This window comes from Grammomys surdaster, unplaced genomic scaffold, assembly GCF_004785775.1.
Source record: "Grammomys surdaster isolate TR1022 unplaced genomic scaffold, NIH_TR_1.0 125178, whole genome shotgun sequence".
Taxonomy (NCBI): Eukaryota; Metazoa; Chordata; class Mammalia; order Rodentia; family Muridae; genus Grammomys; species Grammomys surdaster.
Genome location: NW_021620070.1, coordinates 566,346 through 589,490, shown reverse-complemented (window position 1 = coordinate 589,490; position 23,145 = coordinate 566,346). Strand labels below are relative to the sequence as shown.

Here is a 23,145-nt window from a genome sequence, read left to right as displayed (position 1 = left end):
TCACAGCAGAAGCTGATGAGCAGCAGTTATGCTTTCCATTAACCCTAGTTCATCCTCAGAGTTGTTCTGAGGAAATATTTCTGACAAATCATTTAATGTATTCATTAATTCAACTATCTAGAAGAACAACATTAAAAACAAATAAAACAAATTCAAAAGTCTCAAAAAATAAATAAATTTGGCATCATTGAATAAAATAGCTGAATTAACATGAATGATCAGTAGAATAGAAAATAAGATTATAGAAGTATACAGGGAACATGATATGTAGGACCTTATTTATGTGAGGGGGGAAGGAAAAAAGTAGAAAGATCATAGGTGATTCCTATGATTGAATTTACATTATGACAAGTGGGTAGTTTATGACATAGAAATCAAGAGGAAATTAAGAGTTATAGTCAGCCGGGCGGTGGTGGCGCACACCTTTAATCCCAGCACTTGGGAGGCAGAGGCAGGCGGATTTCTGAGTTCGAGGCCAGTCTGGTCTACAGAGTGAGTTCCAGGACAGCCAGGACTACACAGAGAAACCTTGTCTCGAAAAACCAAAAAGAAAAAAGAAAAAAAAAGAGTTATAGTCTGTGGATATTTTTATAAGATGCCTATAAATAATATATTGAATGAACTAAAGATAGTGGAATAAAACTATGAAATACCTTTGTTTTTCCAAGATGATCACAGTTTTTAACTGTATTCTGTGAATTTCTCTTTCTTGAACTTTGACCAAGTCTCTAATAATCATCCAATATTAATAGGTGGTAATAACTTTACTTCTCAAGTGGCCTCCCTCCCATCTTGGAGTAGGGAACATACTATGAATGTTTTACAAATAAATTCTCAAGAGTAAATCTTATATATTACTAGCCTACTTTCATACAGATTGCAGAGGAGTCATGGGCCAGGGGTTGATGAACCAGTTTGTGGCTACTACACTGTTTCTTTCCTACAATTCTCAGCAACAATTCTAAGACAGGTAATAATGGTGTTACAAAGTAATAGAACACTTGCTTAACATGTGCAAGGTCCTGGGTTGGATCTCTAGCATTGATAAAAAAACATTCCTAATGCAGAAAATATCTTAAGATCATGCTACATTTTTATTTGACATCTAAGTGGAGATAAACAATTAATATTTCGAGAGTCAAATAAATATAGAAGTAGAGTCATTAGAACATAGATGAAAATTTAAAGCTACAAAACTGCAGAAGATAAAACTGGATTGAAGACAGAAAGAAAAGGAAATAATCCAAGACCAGGCTTGTAGATGCCAAGCAGAAGAGACAGAAAATACAGCCAGTTTATTTCCCTGAAGGTATCAGTTAAAGATACCTAGTAAAAAAATATAACCTTTGGTAACCACCTTCTGTAAGTATAGCCCTGGATCCTTGCTAGGAAATGAGGTGCCTATTATCAAAATTAGCACTCAATATTGTTTTCATTACCCATCCAGGGTGGCCTGGGCTTTGCAATGCTGAAAAGCTGGTCCGTGTACTCTACAAACACAGTCTTTTTATACATGATGGAAGTGTTGAATGGAAAAGATGTTGACATTCTAGGATGAAATCTGGATAAAAAAAGAAAAAGAAAATGTCATTCATTTTGAAGGACTTAGATTCCACTTCAAAAATCAGTTAGAAACCCATTTCTTTATCCCACTCTCTTCTAATATCTATAAGCAAATTAGAACTTGCACATACATCCTGAAATTGCTTCCTTTAGTTTCCTGTAGTTATTGAATCACATGTTGCCCTGCCTCTCCATAACAATTTTCTGCATGCAAAAGAAAGAACAAAAATGAGGAAAATTTAGAGAGTAATTTTTTGTGTGTTTGTTTCAAAACTGTAAAATTAAGGTCAGCTTTTGCTCAAGCATTTACTTCATAAAGCAAGACAAAGCTTTATCCATCTAAAGCCATAAAAGTTGCATAAAGACGAACAAAAACTATCAGTATTTGAACAATGTTGCTTGAAAGTATTTTTTGTCCAATTTGGTTTGGACAGTTTAGTGTCAGCTATTGTAAACGTATTTTAAAAAGTAGTAGTATTTCTCTATATCCCTGGCTGGCTCCCAAATGAATGAGACTGAGACTACTAGATTTATTTAAACGAGCTTTACAGCATAAAACCTTGATCTATTCTAATCCTCTAGGCTAATCTGGCTACCTTCCAGCTAAAATCCCTGAGATGCTTGCATTTATTATTGGTCTTGCTTGCCCTTTGGGCTTCAGATGTGTTTTCCTAGCATGTCCCCTCTCACCCTCTTTGTGTCTGAATACCACTTCTTCTCTCTCTCCTCCTCCCCTTGATGTCAGAAGTTTCACCCTATTCTTTCTTCTGCCCAATCATTATCTGATCAGCTTTTATTGACAAGGCAGAGAATAAATAGTGAGCACTGTTTACACAAACTTGAAACAGGAGATATTTGGGATAAACATAACAATGTCATGCCTGGATTGCAACAAGGTGCGGGGGCAGAGAACTAAGCATTTGATTAATTCAAGGATAATCTTTACATAGTACACAAAAAGATTATGCCTACAAGCTATACATGCATAAAAACACTAACCTCTAAACTTGGGCAGAGATCTGCTTATAAATCTGAAAACTTAAATGGAACAAGTGCATTACATATAAAGGTTAGGAACAAGGTTATAAGACCTCCTCTATTGGGGGTTGGGGCTGGAGAAATAGCTCAGTAGTTAAGAGCACTTGTTGCTTTGTCAGAGAACCCAAGTTCAATTCCCAGCACCCACATAACCACTGTCAATTGTCTGTAACTCCAGTTCCAGAGGATCTCTTCTAGCTTCTGTACACATATGGTAAATATACATACACATTCAGGCAAAACAATCATATGTCAAGAGCCATAATGGGACAAGCTAATAATTAGCAGTTGATCATCCTGAAATGCTTGCCTCGGATTATTATATAATCTGCGACAGGTGTGCCCCATTCAGCAAGGCTGTGGCGGACATATTTTAGGAAAGATCCTGCTATTAATATGCTTTTCCCTATTATTATTATTATTATTATTATTATTATTGTTAAACATACGTAACAATCACTAAGCAATAACACATCCCTTTGGAGCAGATCTCTGCAGACCCACAAAGATGTACTGTCTTGTAGTGATGCTATATAGACAAATAGATGACTTCTTAAGTCTTAATGATGATCCTATAAGAATTCCTAAAATTATATCAATGATTATTTAGCTCTTTTTATAGTGGGACTGGTATTAAGTCCCTTTATGATAGTCAAGGCTGCAATGAGAACTCTGCCAGTCTCCCAAGTGTCATCAGTTAACAGCACTTAGATAGTAACCAGACTTTCTCCTGCTCAGAGTACATTCCAAGGTGGTTGTAAAACAATTAACTAAGGGTCACTAAAAGGGAACTCACAATTTATTATAGGTGCTAGGACAGAAGAGAAAATATTGCTTGGGTTTATCTATACAAACTTCACTAATTTCTTAGTTATAGTTTTAAACCTTCAGTGAACCTGTGGAGCTAGACAGGTGATGGATGTTTAGTCAGATAATTACTCCTAATGGATATGCATGTAAACATTATCTGTTGTAAACTTCTGTTTCAATTTATGATTTGAATTTTGGTGTGAACTTGTGATGAACTTTGTAACATGTAATCATGTACTCGGAATGAGGTATAAGTACTGAAGACAAAGACAGACGTTTTTTCGTTAGGAGCTGTCTGCCCTCCCCCTTCTTTTTTCCCTGCTTAGAATTTCCCCACTTAGAATTTTTCCTCTCTTAGAATTCTTTCCCTTTCTCCACTTAGAGCCTTTCCACCTTGTTTCTTAGATAGCTTTTATAGGAAACTTTTTACACTTAGTAATAAACTATAATAACTTCTTTAAGTGTCTTTTCTTCCTGCGACCTCAAACTAACAGACCTAAGTTAGAGCCTGGCAGTGCCTGCAGAGAGAGTACTAAGCCTATTTGCCTAATTCTCTGCTGTCCCTGGGCTGAGGTGTTAAGTGCCAGAAACTGCAGTTTCTGGCCTCAGAGGATCAAACAGATAGCAGGTCAGCTACAGTAGACTAGTAAGTAAATTTTAGTAACGTAAAGAAGTAAACCTTATTAAACAGCAACCCTAAATATCTCATAAGACCAAGTCTTATCCCCGCCAAAGCTCTTCCAATTCCTATCCCCCTCGGCTGCCTCAAGAAGAATCGACTGGAGGAGAAGAAAGAAGATCACCTTCTCCTCCTACCAAGCCGGGGCAGGCTTCCGGCAATCATACATATGAAATAAAAATAAAATAACCTCCTTCATGAAGCATGAAGACACCTAAACCATGGAGAAACTATGGTAACCATAGGAAAATCCATCTGGGCATATACTATGGCAGAGCCACCCAGTATGTCCCTGTATTTGTTCCTCAAAGATGTAACATGCAGTATGGATGAGAAATGTGATTTCTGAATTCTTTTAGCAAAACATAGAATTGTGTCTGTCTGCTAATAGAGCAGATTCTGCCCTTCCCTGCCCTGCCCTGCCACACAGGTGTGCACAAGTCATCTGTAGTTATACAAAACAGGAACCATAAGGAATGAGCAGTAGAAAGGAGAGAGCCTAACATAAAGACACACTGGACAGAAGGCTGCACTCTCTCAGAGGGAAGTAAATGTAGAAGCAAAGGTGGGAAGGAGTAGCTGAAAGAAAGAGGCAGATTTCCTAAGAAACATCTAACTGGGTACATGCCTTTAATCCCAGCACTTGGGAGGCAGAGGCAGACAGATCTCTAAGTTTGAGGCCAGCCTGTTCTATGGAGTAAGTTCCAGGATAGCCAGGGCTACACAGAAAAACTCCATCTAGAAAAGCAAAACAAAACATCTAGCAGGGATCTCACAAGTGTTGACCAGCTTTGGTTCCATTCACACAAAGAAAAAAAACCTGCTAGAAAAACAATCCACAGTCACAAATCCAGTCACAAAGGAAGACTGTAACAGTCTTCTATAGGATCTAGCAGTCAAATGTCTGAACTGATACTTTGTTTTTCAGAGGCCTTTGTCAAGGATACTGACCAATCAGGGCAAGATGGAGCTGATCTAACTCCTACCATATTCTACTGATCCACTCTTCCCCTTAGCCCCAAATTTCACTCCACTCCAAAGTTTCCAGGATATCTGAAAGCCAGCTGACTGGCTCAGTGAACAGAAGGTCTTGACAAAGGACATTCTATACTGGCTGTGGGCCAAAGGCCAAGGGTTGATAAGGAAGCTCTTCCAGTAAATAGAGTTTCTTTGAAGAAAAACACATGGTAGAACTGCATGGGTCAGAGGGCTAAACTAAGTGTAAAAGTTACAGGGACCAGGAAACCCTCTCATCCACTTCTGCCTCATCACACTTATAGCCTTGCAGGAGATACCAGATGATGACTAGTTTCTGGGTAGAGGCACTCCCTTAGGATTACAGATGGGTCAACATCATACACTGGTATAAGATAAAAATTGACTATTGGTATACCACAACTCATTTGTTGGTGGCATTGGTATATAGTGGTAGATGAAAAAATGCCTCCAATGGCCCAAACTTTAACCAACGCTACTATTTAATATATTGAAAGAGAAATTGCTCAGGGTTCAGTTATATACAGACTATGCCTCTTATATAAGATTATGTTCAACAAGAAATGCCTTTGTTTTCTTGTTAGTATCTTGGTAGAAAAAATTAAAAGATTAGTGACAAAGATTTCTGAGATAGAGATATATATCAATGAGTGTCCCAAAAGTAGAAAGATCTTCATGTCACATGTTAGTGCTATCAGAAAATTTCTATTGTTGAAGAAGCACAAAACAACATAGACAAAATATGCTAAATAATCTTTACACAGGCTAACCTATTTACTGTTGCCATCTATTCCTAATATGTCAGCAACAGAAACCCATACTGAGTTACCAATATGTCTCTGACTACCATGGAGACCAACTTGCTTCTCCATATATTAACTATTTTGGATCCATTCCTTGCTAGAAATGACCATACTTCATTCTGATAGGCAGATACAAATGATCTAGGTATTTGTTAGCTTTTCATAAGTGTAGTGTCTCCACCCACATGACTATCTGAAGTCTTACAGAGAATTAGAGTCTAGAATAATGTTATGTCACACCAAGGAAATATTGTTCATACAAAGAAATGTGTTGGTAAGCTAATGGTCAGGGTATCTACTAGTTCTGTTTCACTCTGCCCATGCAAAATCTGTCAAAAGACAAGAGGCAAGTCTCTATGATGATAGAATGGTAAAGGGGAACATTTCCCTTGATTCACCAGACCCCCGGTGATCCACCTATGGAATTTATAAGCCAGGTGGGTTCATAGGTCCCTGTAGCAAAACTTCAACTATCCTAATGAAATAGAAACTAAGCCAACTGCTTGAGAATTTATAGCTAATACCTGTGAAAGGAAGAACAAGCAGGTCAGAGGAAGAATGGCTTCACTACTTACACTCTGCTATTATCTTGAGCAACAAAGAAGGGTGTATCTAAGCATACTCTAATATTACTCATCTCTAAAAATTTCCACAGCATTGGTCTTGGCTATGTGTATTTCTGTCATTATATGCCTGTACCATTGAGTTTATCCCTCTCTCTAGTTCATTCTCTTTACTCCTTTGCATGCCTGCTTTGCATGGGTTGATGCATACTCATCAATCCATCTCTAGTTTGTTACCTTTATCTTTTTTCTATTACATTTGCTTAGTTCTACTGAGTATGTTCTACTCATTTTCTTCAAATACTTTGTTGTTTGTGAAGAAGACTCACACTCATATCCAGAGACAGGTAACTACCACGGCACTTTTATTTTAAACATTTCTGATTCTTAAGATAAAAGATGGATACACAAGAAAGCTGTGTGTGGGTGGTGGTCCATGATGGTAATCTCAGCATTTAGGAGTCAAAGGCAGGAAGATCACTGGGAGTTTATGGCCAGCCTGATTTCCATCATTCCAGGCCAGTCAGGACAACACAACGAGATCCTGTCTTAAAAAAAAAATACAAGAAAAAAAGAGATAAGAAAATATACAGAGAAAGTTTTCTAGGGAAAGCTCTTAGGTGAGCACACAAAACAAAAATCAAAAACACACAGAAGAAACACTTTTTCCTTTCCTGAAGGAGCTAGAAAAATAAAAGCTCCAGGACCAAGCAAAGTATGGTTCAATTGAGAATTCTATTTAAAGTGGTATATTAGATATGTACTCAGTATTATCAGAATGTATTATTGAGTTCTAGGATGAGTCTGTACCAGACAATGTATAGCTCCTCAGCCTGAGATATTCTCAGGGTATTTATTACTGTAACAGAAACATGATTTATTTGTTTGCCTCAGCTTCAGTGACAGTAAGTGGCATAGTGTTTCAAGGTTTACAAATTTTGTTTCCTCCTAACTTTTGTGTTTCCCTTGGAATTTGATATATAATTCTGCCAAATGTACTTGGCAATAATTATCCCTGACATGAATTGTTCTTTCACTTTTTTATCTAAAACCAGCTGGAAAAACCATTATATTTTCTGACCTTTGCTTAGAAGAGGCTAAGCAGCTGCAGGAACAGATAATGTAAATTTGAATTTCCTTAGCTGTTAATTCCAAACTTTGGCAGAGTCTGTCAGGATGTGTTTAGAGTGAGCTTATCCTGTTGTCAAAATAACCTAGATTATAAAATTGTATCATTAAAACAAAAATTCTAATTTTTTTTTCTGGTAAATACATATGACTTCCTGCATAATGAAAAGCAAATGAATTATTTACTATACGAAATTCACTTTTAGAGTGTATAGTATATGTGTGTACTTCTCTCTTCCTCTCTCCACCTCCCCCTCCTTCCCCCACCCCGTGTGTGAATATGGAAGTCAGAATATGGGGTAAGGGGACAACATATGAAATGTAAATAAAACATCCAATAAAATAAAAAAAAAAGAAAAAAGAAGAAGTTGATGTTGGTGTTTTTAAAAAAATCTTTATTGCGTGTCTGTGTGAGTAAAGGGATGCAGGAAGCCTGCCTCTGTGCTTTCTCACAGCCTGTGCAAAGCTCCCCTACCCACCCCTGCTCTTTTTCACCTGTGCAGAGTTCTCCTCCCTTCCCCGGCTTTTCAGAGTGCTGGGTCTGGCGCAGAAATATTGCTATCCTCATTTTCATGGTGGCACTCCCTAACAAACAGATGCTGGCGCTTGGGAATAGACAAACAGCAACATCTCTCACCCCCCATGTCACCGAAGCTGGCACCCTCTCTGATAGATAGCCAGCAGTTCCAGGTGCAGATGGCTCCTGTCTTTGTGAGAAGAGAAGACCAAATATCCTTGGAGAGAAAAGTCCCATACTTTGGGCCATGAGAGGAAGGCAATTAAACGTTCTCAGACAGCTGTGGCCAGTTTGTAAAAATATACTAGCTCTTGATAGCACCATAATGTTAATTTTTAAGGTCAAAAGAGCTCCCCCTCTCAGTTGTGTGATTCTGCCCTGCTTTCTGAACAAACAATATCGTGTTCAAAAGATGACTTCCCTTGTCACCTCGCCCTATCATGTAACCCAGAAGTCTGAGAATCACTGCTTATGCTTGTATGTGCATAAGACCCCAAGCCCCTAGACTCATGGTCACATTCCTAACCTGTGCAGTGTGAAGGGTTTGTGATCCAAGTGTGGCTCAAATAAAAGGCTCTTTTGTTACTTTACATAGGGTTGGCTATTCTTAGAGTTCTGAGAATCCCGAGACCTGGGCATAACATGAGTATATGCCACGTAAGTGCAGGTACCAGCAGAAACCAGAAGACAGCTTTGCATTCCTTAGATCTAGAGCCTCAGGAGGTTGTGAGCCATTGTGTGAGTGCTGGAATCTGAACCTGGGTCCTGTACAAGAGCAGAAACAACTAAACCACTGGGTCTTCTCTCAGGATTCGACCTTATTTTTTTTTTTAACTAAACCTGGAGCTCACTGATCCAGATAGGATGACTATATGGTAAAGCTTCAGGGATCTGTCTGTCTCTGCTTCCCCTGTGCTAGAATCTTTTATGTGGTTGCTGGTGATATGAACTCAGTTCTTCATGTTTGTAAAGCAAGTGTTTGCATCATTTCCAACCCTCCTCAATTCAATTTTATACTAAAAGTATTATTCATTGCGCCAGGCCACTAGATTGCCATTATAATACATACATACATACATACATACATACATACATACATACATACATACATATGTGTACCAGCAGCACACATGGTGCACAAATATACATGTACTTCCATCAATAGCTTCTTTGGGGCTCTCTTCAGGGTGCCAAGCCTCAACTTCTCTGCATGATCCCTTTAATCCTGTGCTTCCAACTGCTACTGAACCCTTTATGTCTTCAAAACCAGTACTACCTGGGAAACTCTCACACTACCAAGTTCAGCTGCCTGTATGAGGTACAACCTTCGCTGTCTGTGGAGCACAGCTTCTATGTGCTGACTCTGGGGAAATACTTCCCACATGATTTCACCTTAATGATGCTGGTCTCTTCCTAATCACCACTAATTTCTCATCTCCAGCTAACCAGCACCAATTTCTCAGCAACACAAAGGTTTCACTTTAATAGTGCTGGTTTCTTCATCCCTAGCTGACCAGAAGAGATTCTTAACTCAAAATGTGTAACAGCCTGATAGAGTCTTTAAATAACTCTTAAACTTTCCTCTAGATCTTTATAATTCAGGCCTCCATCTGCTGCATTTCTCTTAACATACTTAACTTTCACACTCCCAGAGAACAGCTCACCAAGGTCTGAACATTCAGTGACTTTTCCAGCTCAAAGTTCCAAAGTTCTTCCATGATCCTACCCAGAACAACAGTCAAGTCTGTCACAGCAATACCCCACAATCCTGGTACCAATTTATCTTAGTTAGGGTTACTATTAATATGATGAAACACCATGACCAAAAATAACTTGGGGAGGAAGAAATTTATTTGGCTTACATTTCCACAACATCATTCATTATTGAATGAAGTTAGGACAGGAACTCAAATTGGAGCAGGAGCTGGGGCAGAACCCATAGAGGAGTGCTCAGGACCCCCCAAGACCAAGTTCTCAGAACAAAGGATCTTTATTTTCCCCAGAGTAACAGAGGACAGGGAATGAGAAACAAATACAGGAGATATAGGAGGAGGTAGAAGGGGAAGGGAACATGGAGGAGAGTTAAGAGCTATTTGTCCTGGAAGGGGGGGGTTGGCAAAGGCCTGCCACTGGACATAGAGGAGACACATGTGGCACATAGGCAAATGGCAGTTTATAAAGGTAAAAAAGAGCCAGGCAGTGGTGGCACACGCCTTTAATCCCAGCACTTGGGAGGCAGAGGCAGGCGGATTTCTGAGTTCGAGGCTAGCCTGGTCTACAGAGTGAGTTCCAGGACAGCTAGGGCTACACAGAGAAACTCTGTCTCAAAAAAACAAAACAAAAACCAAAAACTACAACAAAGGTAAAAAGGGAAACTCTGTGTTAGGATGAGGTGTTTCATTTTAATTGGGCATGTTAATTAGGTGAGCCAAAGGGGGCTTTTAGTCGATGGACTTTAATATTTTGAAGGCTGGACCTTGGTAGTCAGCTTCAGGAGGAAGAAGTGGCCAAATAAGGAAATAGACCTTGGTGACTAGCTTTAGGAATGTAAGCTAATGGTTTCTAGCAAGTCAGAGAAAATGAGAGAGAAGGGCAAGGCCTGCCAGAGTCATGCCATGCTAGGGCTGGCCAGAGTCCTTCAATATACACAATGGAATTCTATTTAACTGTAAAGAAAACCAAAACCATGAAAGTCACAAGTAAATGGATCAAGCTGAAACACCAAAAGAGAAATGCCACATGTTCTTTCTTATTTGTGGATCTTAGCTCTGAATCTTTAGGTTTGATTCTGTAACTTAGAGTAACAGAAGAAGCCAGAAATAAAGAGACCATGGGGGAATGGGAAAGAAAGAGCTCTAGAAATAGGGATAGCAGGACACAGTGGGAAAGGAAAACCGGAGGGGATGCTTTCTAGTTGTTAGTTGGGAAGTCTCCAAGAGACTCCCCAAAACAATATAGGCTAGTGTCATTGCTCTTGGCTACATGCCAAATTATGAAGATACCATCCTATTATTGAAGATACCACATGCTTTGGTCATAGAAGTTGGGAAGAATTCAGCTAGTACTAACCTGGAAACCCCCTCCCTGTGGGTTAGCATTCATAGTGTCAGAAGGTACTATGAAAGCTACCAAGAGGGAAAAGTTATCAGCTCTACCCAGATGTAAGCCCAAGAACCACAACAATGATGAGACCAGCAAGATGCCTCAATAGTGTAATAGTAGTACTTGTGTCTGGGAAGTAACTAACAATTGTCTAATTGGATCTAAAACCTGTTCAGTTGGAGGGAACTCATCACCTTGCCAAGAACCTGTGGCTGAAGAGATAATAGACCCTATAGGAGGATCTACTACTACCTTATCACTAAAGTAATATAGTTTCCATCTGCCTTCTAAATACCCATTCTATACCACAAGTAAGTACAGCTCTGCTATCTCAAGTTTCTTTGTGCAATACACAAAGTCTATTAGAGAGAGCCACAACTAAAATGTAGAGAATAGGTGACCATGGTGACACAGTCCCAAATGGGACATCTGTAACAAAGTCTCTATATCTAGGACTTAGGAAACATAATGGAAAAGTAGGCAGAAAGATTATAAGAGCCTGAGGACCAGAATGACTGCTTTGTGATAGTGTCTTCTGGGCAGAACAGACATTCTGTACTCATGGACACATAAATTTGAGAGAGAATATTTGGGGGGACATGAGAAAGTTGGAAGGGCTAATAAGGGGGTAAAATGATGCAAATATAATTTACTAATGCATAAAATCCTCAAATTAAAAAAATTAGACAAAGATGAAAAAAGGAAAGAACACATTACTTTTAATAGGTAATGGAAAATATAGTAAGATAAACAAAAAGAAACTAACAAGAGATAATATGTATTAAACATAAAATTAGTGAAACATTTAAAAACAACTCATAAATGTCAAATGTGGTGCACACCTGCTAGTTCAGAATTCAGGAGGTAGAGACATGAGGATCAGAAGTTCAAAGTTATCTTTATCATCTACATAATAAGTTGAAAGCTAATACGGGCTACATGCAATCCTCTCTCAAAATAAAACCTCTAAATTCATTCTTTCAAAGAACTACCACCAACAAAACAGGAAAAATTTTGGTAAGCTTATTGATAAATAAGTAGCAAAGATACAGGAATTTAAGGGCATGTAACTACAGACAATGTAAAGAACTCATGACAAAGTAAAACACTGTAGCAAAGCAACTGTTAAAACTAAAAGAGCTTTCCACTGGAAATGTTATTAACACTATCCTAAATCTCACTGAGAACAAATGGAATCATAAGTGAGTCCTACCTAATTTAAATAACAAATAATTCTATATAAAAAGATGGAATACTCACCAATTTATATGGTAATTAAACCAAACTTTAATACCAAAACGCAATAATAATAATAATAAAAATAAAGCTAGAGAGCTAAATGTGGTAGTGCCATTATGATAGGCACACAGATGGAAATAAAGCTAAATAGATCACTCTCTCATGCCATGCAAAATAAATGTCAAGATAAACTGGAGTAAAAACTGTAAAATTCTTTTAACAAAATCTAGAAGGACACATATATAACCTTGAGGTGTGAAAGACATTTTTAACCAACACTGTCAAATCTAAAGATATGAAAAATTATATTTGACTATAAAAATTAAGTGTTTTCATAAGTAAGTTATAAAGTAAGGCAAGAGATAGATAGTCTTAGGAGAAATTATAATATAAATAAAGGATAATGAATACATGTAGTAAAAGTGTTTTCACAGTTTAAAAAAAAGGAAGACTTCATAGAAATATGGGTGAAACATATAAAAAGTAAAATCTGAAAAATCAACTCTGATAGCCAACATGCATTTAAAAAGATCATGAATTTCATTAGAAATAAAATGCTACAATTAAAGATACAATATTAATATATGCTTATAGGACTGGCAAAAATTAAGCAATAATGTAAGACTTATTCCTGATGCAAATGCAGAGGTAAGTATAATCCCATGGTCTGAAGATCAAAATGTATGAAGAGTCTTGAACTTTCTAAAAATTTAAACTAAAACAGCTTATTGCGATGGCTCACACCTTTTAATCCCAAATTTAGGAAGCAGAGGCATGTGGAGCTTTTTGAGTTCTAGGCCATTCTGGGCTTCATAGTGACTCCCAGGCCAGTCGGAGATATAAAAACAAAACAAGACAAAAAACTAAAATAGAACTATTTCCTTTGTTCCAGCAAGATACCACCAGAGAATCTATTCACCAAAATAACAGCAATGTGTTTGGAATTGTATCTCGATGATAAAGCACTCATAAATAAAATAGGAGACCCTGAAGTCCATCCCAAAATGAGTGAATTAGTGAGTGAATGAACACAGTACATAACAATATAGGATAGATACCTTCCTCATGCCAAACAGTAATGAGATGAATGTGTTTATTTTATACTTTTGTGTAGATGTGTACTTTTGTGTCGAAATAATGCGTGTAATAAAAACATATTAAAAGTTAAAGATTACTGACTGGACCCCTTAGTCTAAGTAGTCTAATTGTTTAGAATGTTCTTCCCCACCACCTTTTTCACACACACAAACACACACACAGAGTTTTGCTTAGTTATTATTATCAAAATGGGATATCATACACAATTTATATGCCTTTTCACTAAGTAACATCTAGGAGAATTCTCTCCAGGTCAAAAGAAAAACCTTAATTCATCATTTTTAATATATGTTTAAGAGCTGGGTGATACAAATAAACACAGTAAAAGTCCTATCTTTACAATGTTGCACTTGACAACTTGACAGGATTTTTACCTTGAGTCCGTATGCAGCACACTGAGCAGATCACTCTGCATATAGTTCCAGGACAATTCCACTGCACCAAGGTAGTATCTTCTGGTGGCGCTAGAGCAGAAATTTAAAAAGCTCAGAAAGAAGCAAGTGAAGAGTGCTATTTGCATGGCTTTTATTACTAGAAAATGTTCAACTAAAGAAATGAAAATTTAACTCTTCTCTAAAATAACTTTAGCTCTTAAGAACAAAAAAATTAAATCTTTCATGATTTAGTGAAAAGTCCTAAATATTTTGCAGAGGATTTTCTGGAAGTTTATCTGCTGAGAGTGACAGTAGCATTAGCACTAAACAGAGCTGAAAAGATTGCTTCCTTTTGGGTCATAGGAAGCAGGCACAGGAAAACTGGAATAGCTAGAGTGGCTGGGCTAAGGCTTAACCCATTCTCTGCTAGAAGGATCCTATCAGGTTTGAATCCTTAAGAAAAGGAACAGAATACTGAGAAGGAGCTTTTAATTGCATTCAAATTCCTAGTCTATTCTTAAACTCTGTTCCTTGGTACCTGTAGCAAAGAAACTCTACATAGTGAAGATTCTGGAATCTGCATGAAATGTAAAAGCTTCCCCCTTGGGATTCACCAGATCCCAGCTTGCTTTCTCCACAGGAACTCTCCAGCTGCCCACATAGCCTGGAGACCCAGATAGGATACATGTGTCCTATGTTTAATTTGCTGTTGCTATTGCTTTGTTAACACAAACTAGAGTTATTTGTGAAGATAAACCTCAGTTGGAAAAAAAATGTCTCCATCATATGACCTGTGGCAAGTCTGCTGGGCACTTTTTAAAATTAATGATTAATATGGGAGGCCCCAGGTAGTCATACAGAGCTACCCATGGACAGGAGATCTTGAGTTGTGTAAGAAAACAGGCTGATCAAGACATAATGATCAAGTCAGTAAGTAGTGTTCCTCCATGATCTCTGCTTTAGTTCTTGCACCCAAGTTCCTGAACTGCTTGAGTTTCTGTCCTGACTTACATCAGTGATTGGTTGTTACATGGAAGTATAAATTAAAACAAATCCTGTTGCTTTTGGTCATAAATTAAAACAAACCCTGTTGCTTTTGGTCATGGTATTTTATTACAGCAAGAAAACCTTAACTAAGACACCCTCCCTCCTCAAAAAGCTTACCATATAACCCATCTATATCACTCTTGTGCTAAAAGGATTCTATATTCCACTATATGGATATTTGTATATCCATATTCATTTGTCATTCAATTCATAGTAGCCAGTAAAGAGCCTGGACATCTACCAATTGAAGAATGGATAATGAAAATGTGGCACGCTCTTGCTTGGTCCTTTTGGCAGGGGCAGACACCTAGCTGGTCTGCTCCCATAAAGACACCAGATCCTGAGCCACTTCACTCAGAGCAGCAGCAGGTAAGATCCCTCCTGCACAACCCTCTGCCCCAGACCTACATTTGGGAGACTGAGGCACTCAGGACTCATCAGCCACACAAACCCGGCACTCCAGAATACCACTCCACTTCATCCCCTCGCTTGGTCCTTTTGGCTGGGGCAGACACCTAGCTGGTCTGTTCCCATGAAGACACCAGATCCTGAGCCATCCTAGAGGAGGCACTGCACTTAGAACAACAGACACCTAGCTGGTCTGCTCTCCAGAAGACACCAGATCCTTAAGCCATTCTAGAGGAACAACTGCACTCAGAGCAGCAGAATTTCAGAATCCCAGAGGAAGCATGAGTCCCAGGAGTTCTTCCACCCAGGAGCTCAGGATCACAGGATCACAGGATCACAGGATCACAGGATCACAGGATCACAGAGACATCTGGACTCTGAGGAGTTCAGACACAAGCAAGATAACTGGAAAGACAGGCTCCAGTCAGAGACAGTGAGTGCAGGTAGCACTAGAGTTAACCAGATGGTGAAAGGCAAGCACAAGAACATAAGCAACAGAAACCAAAGTTACCTGATATCATCAGAACCCAGTTCTCCCAACACAGCAAGTCCTGCACACCCCATCACACCAGAAAAGCAGGATTCAGATTTAAAATCACTTCTCATGATGATGATAGAGGACTTTAAGAAGGACATAAACAACTCCCTTAAAGAAATACAGGAGAGTACAAGTAAACAGGTAGAAGCCCTTAAAGAGGAATCACAGAAATCCCTTAAAGAACTGCAAGAAAACACAAAGAAGGAATTAAACAAAAACATTCAGGATCTGAAAATGAAAATAGAAACAATAAAGAAAGCTCAAAGGGAGACAACCATGGAGATAGAAAGCCTAAGAAAGAGATCAGGAGTCATAGACGCAAGCATCACCAACCGAATACAAGAGATAGAAGAAAGAATCTCAAATGCAGAAGACACTATGGAAAATATTGACAAAGTTGTCAAAGAAAATGCAAAATGCAAAAAGCTCCTAACCCAAAACATTCAGGAAATCTAGGACATAATGAGAAGACCAAACCTAAGGATAATAGGTATAGATGAGAATGAAGATTCCCAACTTAAAGGGCCAATAAATATCTTCAACAAAATTATAGAGGAAAACGTCCCTAACCTAAAGAAAGAGATGCCTATGAACATACAAGAATCCTACAGAACTACAAATAGACTAGACCAGAAAAGAAATTCTTCCCGTCACATAATAATCAAAACACCAAATGCACAAAACAAAGAAAAAAATACTAAAAGCAGTAAGGGAAAAAGATCAAGTAACATATAAAGGCAGACCTATAAGAATTACTCCAGACTTCTCACCAGAGACTATAAAAGCCAGAAGATCCTGGAGTGATATCATACAGACTCTAAGAGAACACAAGTGCCAGCCCAGATCACTATACCTAGCAAAACTCTCAGTCACTATAGATGGAGAAACCAATTTATTCCATGACAAAACCAAATTTACACAATATCTTCCCAAAAATCCAGCATTACAAAGGATAATACATGGAAAACTCCAACACAAGGAGAGAAACTACAACCTAGAAAAAGCAAGAAAGTAATCTTCCAACAAACCAAAAAAGATAGCTACACAAACATAATCACACCTCTAATAACAAAAAATAACAGGAAGCAACAATCACTTTTCCTTAATATCTCTTAACATCAATGGACTCAATTCCCCAATAAAAAGACATAGACTAACAGACTGGATATGCAAACAGGACACAGAATTTTGCTGCATATAGGAAACACACCTCAGTGACAAAGACAGACACTATCTCAGAATAAAAGGATGGAAAACAATTTTCCAAGCAAATAGTCCCAAGAAAAAAGCTGGAGTAGCCTTTCTAATTTGGAATAAAATTGACTTTCAACCAAAACTTATCAAAAAATAAGGAAGGACACTTCATACTCGTCAAAGGAAAAATCTACCAAGATGAACTCTCAATTCTGAACATCTATGCTCCAAATGCAATGGCACCCTCATTCATGAAAGCAACTTTACTAAACATGAAAGTACACATTGCACCTCACACAATAACAGTGGGAGATTTCAACACCCCACTCTCAGCAATGGACAGATCATGGAAACAGAAACTAAACAGAGACACAGTGGAATTAACAGAAGTTATGAACCAAATGGATTTAAAAGATATCTATAGAACATTTTATCCTAAAACAAAAGAATATACCTTTTTCTCAGCACCTCATGGAACCTTCTCAGAAATAGATCACATAATTGGTCACAAAGCAGGCCTCAACAGATACAAAAATATAGAAATAATCCCTTGCATCCTATCAGATCACCATGGACTAATGCTGGTCTTCAATAATGACAAAGACAATGGAAAGCCCACATACACATGGAAACTGAACAATGCTCTATTCAATGATGACTTGGTCAAGGAAGAAATAAAGAAAGAAATTAAAGACTTTTTAGAATTTGATGAAAATGAGGACACATTATACCAAAACTTATGGGACTCCATGGAAGCAGTGCTAAGAGGAAAACTCATAGCTCTAAGTGCCTACAAAAAGAAACTGAAAGCTCTAGAACAAAAAGAAGCAAACACAACCAAGAGATGTAGAAGGCAGGAAATAACCAAACTCAGGACTGGAATCAACCAAGTAGAAACGAAATGAACTATACAAAGTATCAACAAAACCAGGAGCTGGTTCATTGAGAAAATCAACAAGATAGATAAACCCTTACACAGACTAACCAGAGGTCACAGAGACAGTATCCAAATTAATAAAATTAGAACTGAACAGGGAGACATAACAACAGAAACTGAGGAAATTCAAAAAATCATCAGATCCTACTGCAAAAACCTATACTCAACAAAACTGGAAAATATGGATGAAATGGACAATTTTCTAGACAAATACCAGGTACCAAAGTTAAATCAGGAGCAGATAAACCATCTAAACAGTCCCATAACCCCTAAAGAAATAGCACCATTCATTAAAAGTCTCCCAACCAAAAAAAGCCCAGGGTCAGATGGTTTTAGTGCAGAATTCTATCAGACATTCAGGGAAGACCTAATACCAATTATCTTCAAACTAGTCCACAAAATAGAAACAGAAGGAACACTACCCAATTCGTTCTATGAAGCTACAATTATGCTCATACCTAAACCACAGAAAGACACAACAAAGAAAGAAAACTTCAGACCAATCTCCCTTATGAATATCGATGAAAAAATACTCAATAAAATTCTAGCAAACCGAATCCAAGACCACATCAAAACAATCATCCATCATGATCAAGTAGGCTTTATCCCAGGAATGCAGAGATGGTTCAATATTCGGAAATCCATCAATGTAATCCACTATATAAACAAACTCAAAGGAAGAAAAAAACCACATGATCACCTCACTAGATGCTGAGAAAGCATTTGACAAAATTCAACATCCCTTCATGGTAAAAGTCTTGGAAAGATCAGGAATTCAGACCCATACCTAAACATAGTAAAAGCAATATACAGCAAGCCAGTATCCAACATCAAACTAAATGGAGAGAAACTTGAAGCAATCCCACTAAAATCAGGGACTAGACAAGGCTGTCCACTCTCTAACCTACCTATTCAATATAGTACTGGAAGTACTAGCCAGAGCAATTAGACAACAAAAGCAAGTCAAAGGGATACAAATAGGAAAGGAAGAAGTCAAAATCTCACTATTTGCAGATGATATGATAGTATACTTAAGTGACCCCAAAACTTCCACCAGAGAACTCCTAAACCTGATAAACAACTTCAGCAAAGTGTCTGGTTACAAAATCAACTCAAACAAATCAGTAGCCTTTCTCTACTCGAAGGATAAACAGGCTGAGAAAGAAATTAGGGAAATGACACCCTTCACAATAGTCACAAATAATATAAAATACCTTGGTGTGACTCTAACCAAGCAAGTGAAAAATTTGTATGACAAGAACTTCAAGTCTCTGAAGAAAGAAATTGAAGAAGATCTCAAAAGATGGAAAGATCTCCCATGCTCATGGATTGGCAGGATTAATATAGTAACAATGGCCATCTTGCCAAAAGCAATCTATGGATTCAATGCAATCCTCATCAAAATTCCAACTCAATTCTTCAAAGAGATAGAAAGAGCAATTTGCAAACTCATTTGGAATAACAAAAACCCAGGATATGGAGAGCTATTCTCAACAATAAAAGCACTTCTGGGGGAATCATCATCCTCGACCTCAAACTGCACTACAGAGAAATACTGATAAAAACTGCATGGTATTGGTACAGAGACAGGCAAGAAAATCAATGCAATAGAATTGAAGACCCAGAAATGAACCCACACACCTATGGTCACTTGATCTTTGACAAAGGAGCTAAAACTGTCCAGTGGGAAAAGGACAGCACTTTCAACAAATGGTGCTCTTTCAACTCGAGGTCATCGTGTAGAAGAATGCAAATTGATCCATACTTATCTCCTTGTACAAAGCTCAAGTCTAAGTGAATCAAGGACCTCCACATAAAACCAGATACACTGAAACTAATAGAAGAGAAGGTGGGAAAGAACCTTGAATACTTGGGCACAGGGGAGAAATTCCTGAAGAGAACATCAATCAATGGCTTATGTTCTAAGATCAAGAATTGACAAATGGGACTTCATAAAATTGCAAAGCTTCTCTAAGGCAAAGGACACTGTCAATAGGACAAAATGGCAACCAATAGATTGGGAAAAGATCTTTACCAATCCTACCATCTGATAGAAGGCCAATATCCAATATATACAAAGAACTCAAGAAGTTAGACTCCAGACAACCAAATAACCCTATTAAAAAATGGGGAACAGAGTCAAATAGAGAATTCTCAACTGAGGAAACTAGAATGGCCAAGAAACACCTAAAGAAATGTTCAGCATCCTTAGTCATCAGGGAAATGCAAATCAAAACAATTCTGAGATTTCACCTCACACAGTCAGAATGGCTAAGATCAAAAACTCAGGTGACAGCAGATGCTGGTGAGGATGTGAAGAAAGAGGAACACTCCTCCATTGTTGGTGGGATTGCAAGCTGATACAACCACTCTGGGAATCAGTCTGGCAGTTCCTCAGAAAATTGGACAAAGCATTACCTGAGGACCCAGCTATACCACTCCTGGGCATTTACCCAAATGCTCCAACATATAACAAGGACATATGCTCCACTATGTTCATAGCAACCTTTTTTATAATAGCCAGAAGCTGGAAGGAACCCAGATATCCTTCAACAGAGGAATGGACACAGAAAATGTGGTACATTTACACAATGGAGTATTACTCAGCTATTAAAAACAATGAATTCGAGAAATTCTTAGGCAAACGGATAGAACTAGAAAATATCATCCTGAGTGAGGTAACTCAACCACAAAAGAACACACATGATATTCACTCACTGATAATTGGATATTAGCCCAGAAGCTTGCAATACCCAAGTTACAACTCACAGACCACATGAAGGTCATGAAGAAGGAAGACCAAAGTGTGTGTGCTTTGGCCCTTATTAGAAGGGGTAACAAAATACTCATAGGAGCAAATATGGAGACAAAGTATGGGACAGAAACTGAAGGAGGGGCTGTCCATTGACTGTTCTACCTAGGTATCTATCCCATGCACAGTCATCAAAGTTAGATGCTGATGTGGATGCCAGGAAGTGCATGCTAACAGGATCCTGATATATCTGTCTCCTTAGAGGTCTGCTAGAGTCTGACATATTCAGAGGTGGATGCTCACAGCTAACCACTGAACTGATCAAGGGGTTCCCAATGGAGGAGTTAGAGAGAAGACTGAAGGAGCTGAAGAAAGGGTTTGTGGCCCCATGGGGAGAGCAACAATACCCACCAACCAGAGCTCCCAGGGTCTAAACCACCAGCCTGGGAGCACACAGGGAGGGACCCATGGCTCCAGTTGTATATGTAGGGGAGGTGGCATTGTCAGGCACAGATGGGTGAGGAAGTCCTTGGTCCAGTGAAGGCTGGATGCCCCAGTGTGGTGGAATTCCAGGGTGGGAAGGTGGGTGTGGGAGGGTGGATGGGGGCACATCCTCTTAGAAGCAGGAGGAGGGGGGATGGGACAGGAGGTTCCTGGGTTGGGGGAAAATGGGGAAAGGGGACCACATCTGAAATGTAAATAAAATATCCAATAAAAATGCAAAAACAACAAAAACAAAAAAAAAAGAAAATGTGGTACATTCACAGAATGGAATATTATTCAGCTGTAAAGAAAAATAAAATTAAATTTGCAGATAAATGGATAGAGCTGGAAATAATAATATTCATTCTCAGTGAGGTAACCTAGACCCAGAAAAACAAATACCTCAGGTTCTCTCTCGTATGTGAATGCTAACTCTGAATCTTTAGATATGTGTTTTAAATTGGAGTACCCACAGAGATCAGAAGACTAGGAAGGGGCCAGCAAGGGAAGGCAGATTTCAAGCGAAGAAGGATAAACTGCAGTCAATATGAAAAGAGTCCAGGAGAAGCTGAAGGGTTAAGTGGGGTAAGGATGGGAGGGCTTGGGAGAGAAGTGAGTATGGGAAGTGATTACTAACACTAAAGGTATTTGAAAAAAAACATATAAAAACCTACTACTGTAGCTTTCTAAAAAATACATGTATACATACATAAGAATTTAAATGGAGTTACCCCTTCAACAGGATGACAGTTTCTCTACTATACTAAACACTGCAAGCTAGCAAATATAAAGCCCAGTGCCAGGAATGAGTCACCTGTTTTGGAGTTTGTTGGCTCCTTAAACCCCCCAAAACTACAGGCTATTGCCAATTTTTTGGCAATTCTACAGAACTTGAAGACCCTATTGCTGATGATACAACATACTTGAATAATAATACACAGAAAAATCACGCTGACACTGACAAGATTTCACAGTGCTGGAAGGTTACATGTGTGCTATTTTGGGGAGACAAGTTATTGATGGTCTTACAAAGTGTCTAAGAACCCTGTGAGCTACTATAATGGCTGGCATAGCAAAATAGCCTCACTGGTATGGTAGTGGCATAAATATGGGAATAACTAATCACTTTATGTTTGCATTTAAGGCCCACTCCACAGGATAGGACTGATACCTGTTACTGAGCCAAAAACCCATGGCTGCCTAAGTCATAGGGAAGAACCTAATATTACTGCTATCCTAAATGGACACAAAAATAAACCGCCATCTCCCAATTTCTTACTACTATACCAATAAAATAGGGGATCTTTCAACCCTCATCTGAGAATCTTCTTTTTCCAATAGACTCACAACTACTATATGTACGGAGAATAAGAGGCAATAAAGTGCTCAACTCTAATTGAGATATTTGTATCACTCCCTTCTCTAGTCCCAAGGGATCCGAAGGCCTGTTTTGGCCTCTGGTACTGCATACATGCAAACATCCATATACACAAAGTTTTAAAAAAGGGACAAGAAGCAGTCATACAAATGTACATTATTAACTGGTTGGAATGCTTTAAAAACGAGTAAGAAGTGTTTTCCTCAACTTAAACGCCTGAACTGAAATGAACGCCAGAATTAACATAAGTTCATTGTTTACATAAGTAAGCAAAATCTAAAATAAATAAATAAATAAATACATAAATAAATAAAGGTGAAATAAACTCTGTCACCACCAAGGCAGAGAGGCATTCGGCACACGTAGCAAACATTCCTCTGCGTGAGTGTGGGGCTGCAACTGAGGTTGTTGAAGCAGCTGCTCCAGGACAGGAAAGATGGCTCTTGGAATCAGGCCCGCTGCCTCCTGCTGCTAAGGAACTGGAAATATCTGCCCCAC

The 23,145-nt window shown here is 38.5% G+C and overlaps 1 protein-coding gene across 1 annotated transcript; it reads right to left on the bottom strand.

The window, feature by feature from the left end:
* Positions 1-23,118, bottom strand: LOC114637100 (ceruloplasmin-like; the record flags this gene model as incomplete). The annotated part of the gene is made up of 5 exons (XM_028785253.1): positions 1-117; positions 867-961; positions 1,440-1,561; positions 13,911-14,000; positions 22,982-23,118. Coding segments are annotated over 5 exons (561 nt in total), but the record flags the coding sequence as incomplete, so codon positions are not given.
* Positions 23,119-23,145: the final 27 nt, after the last annotated feature.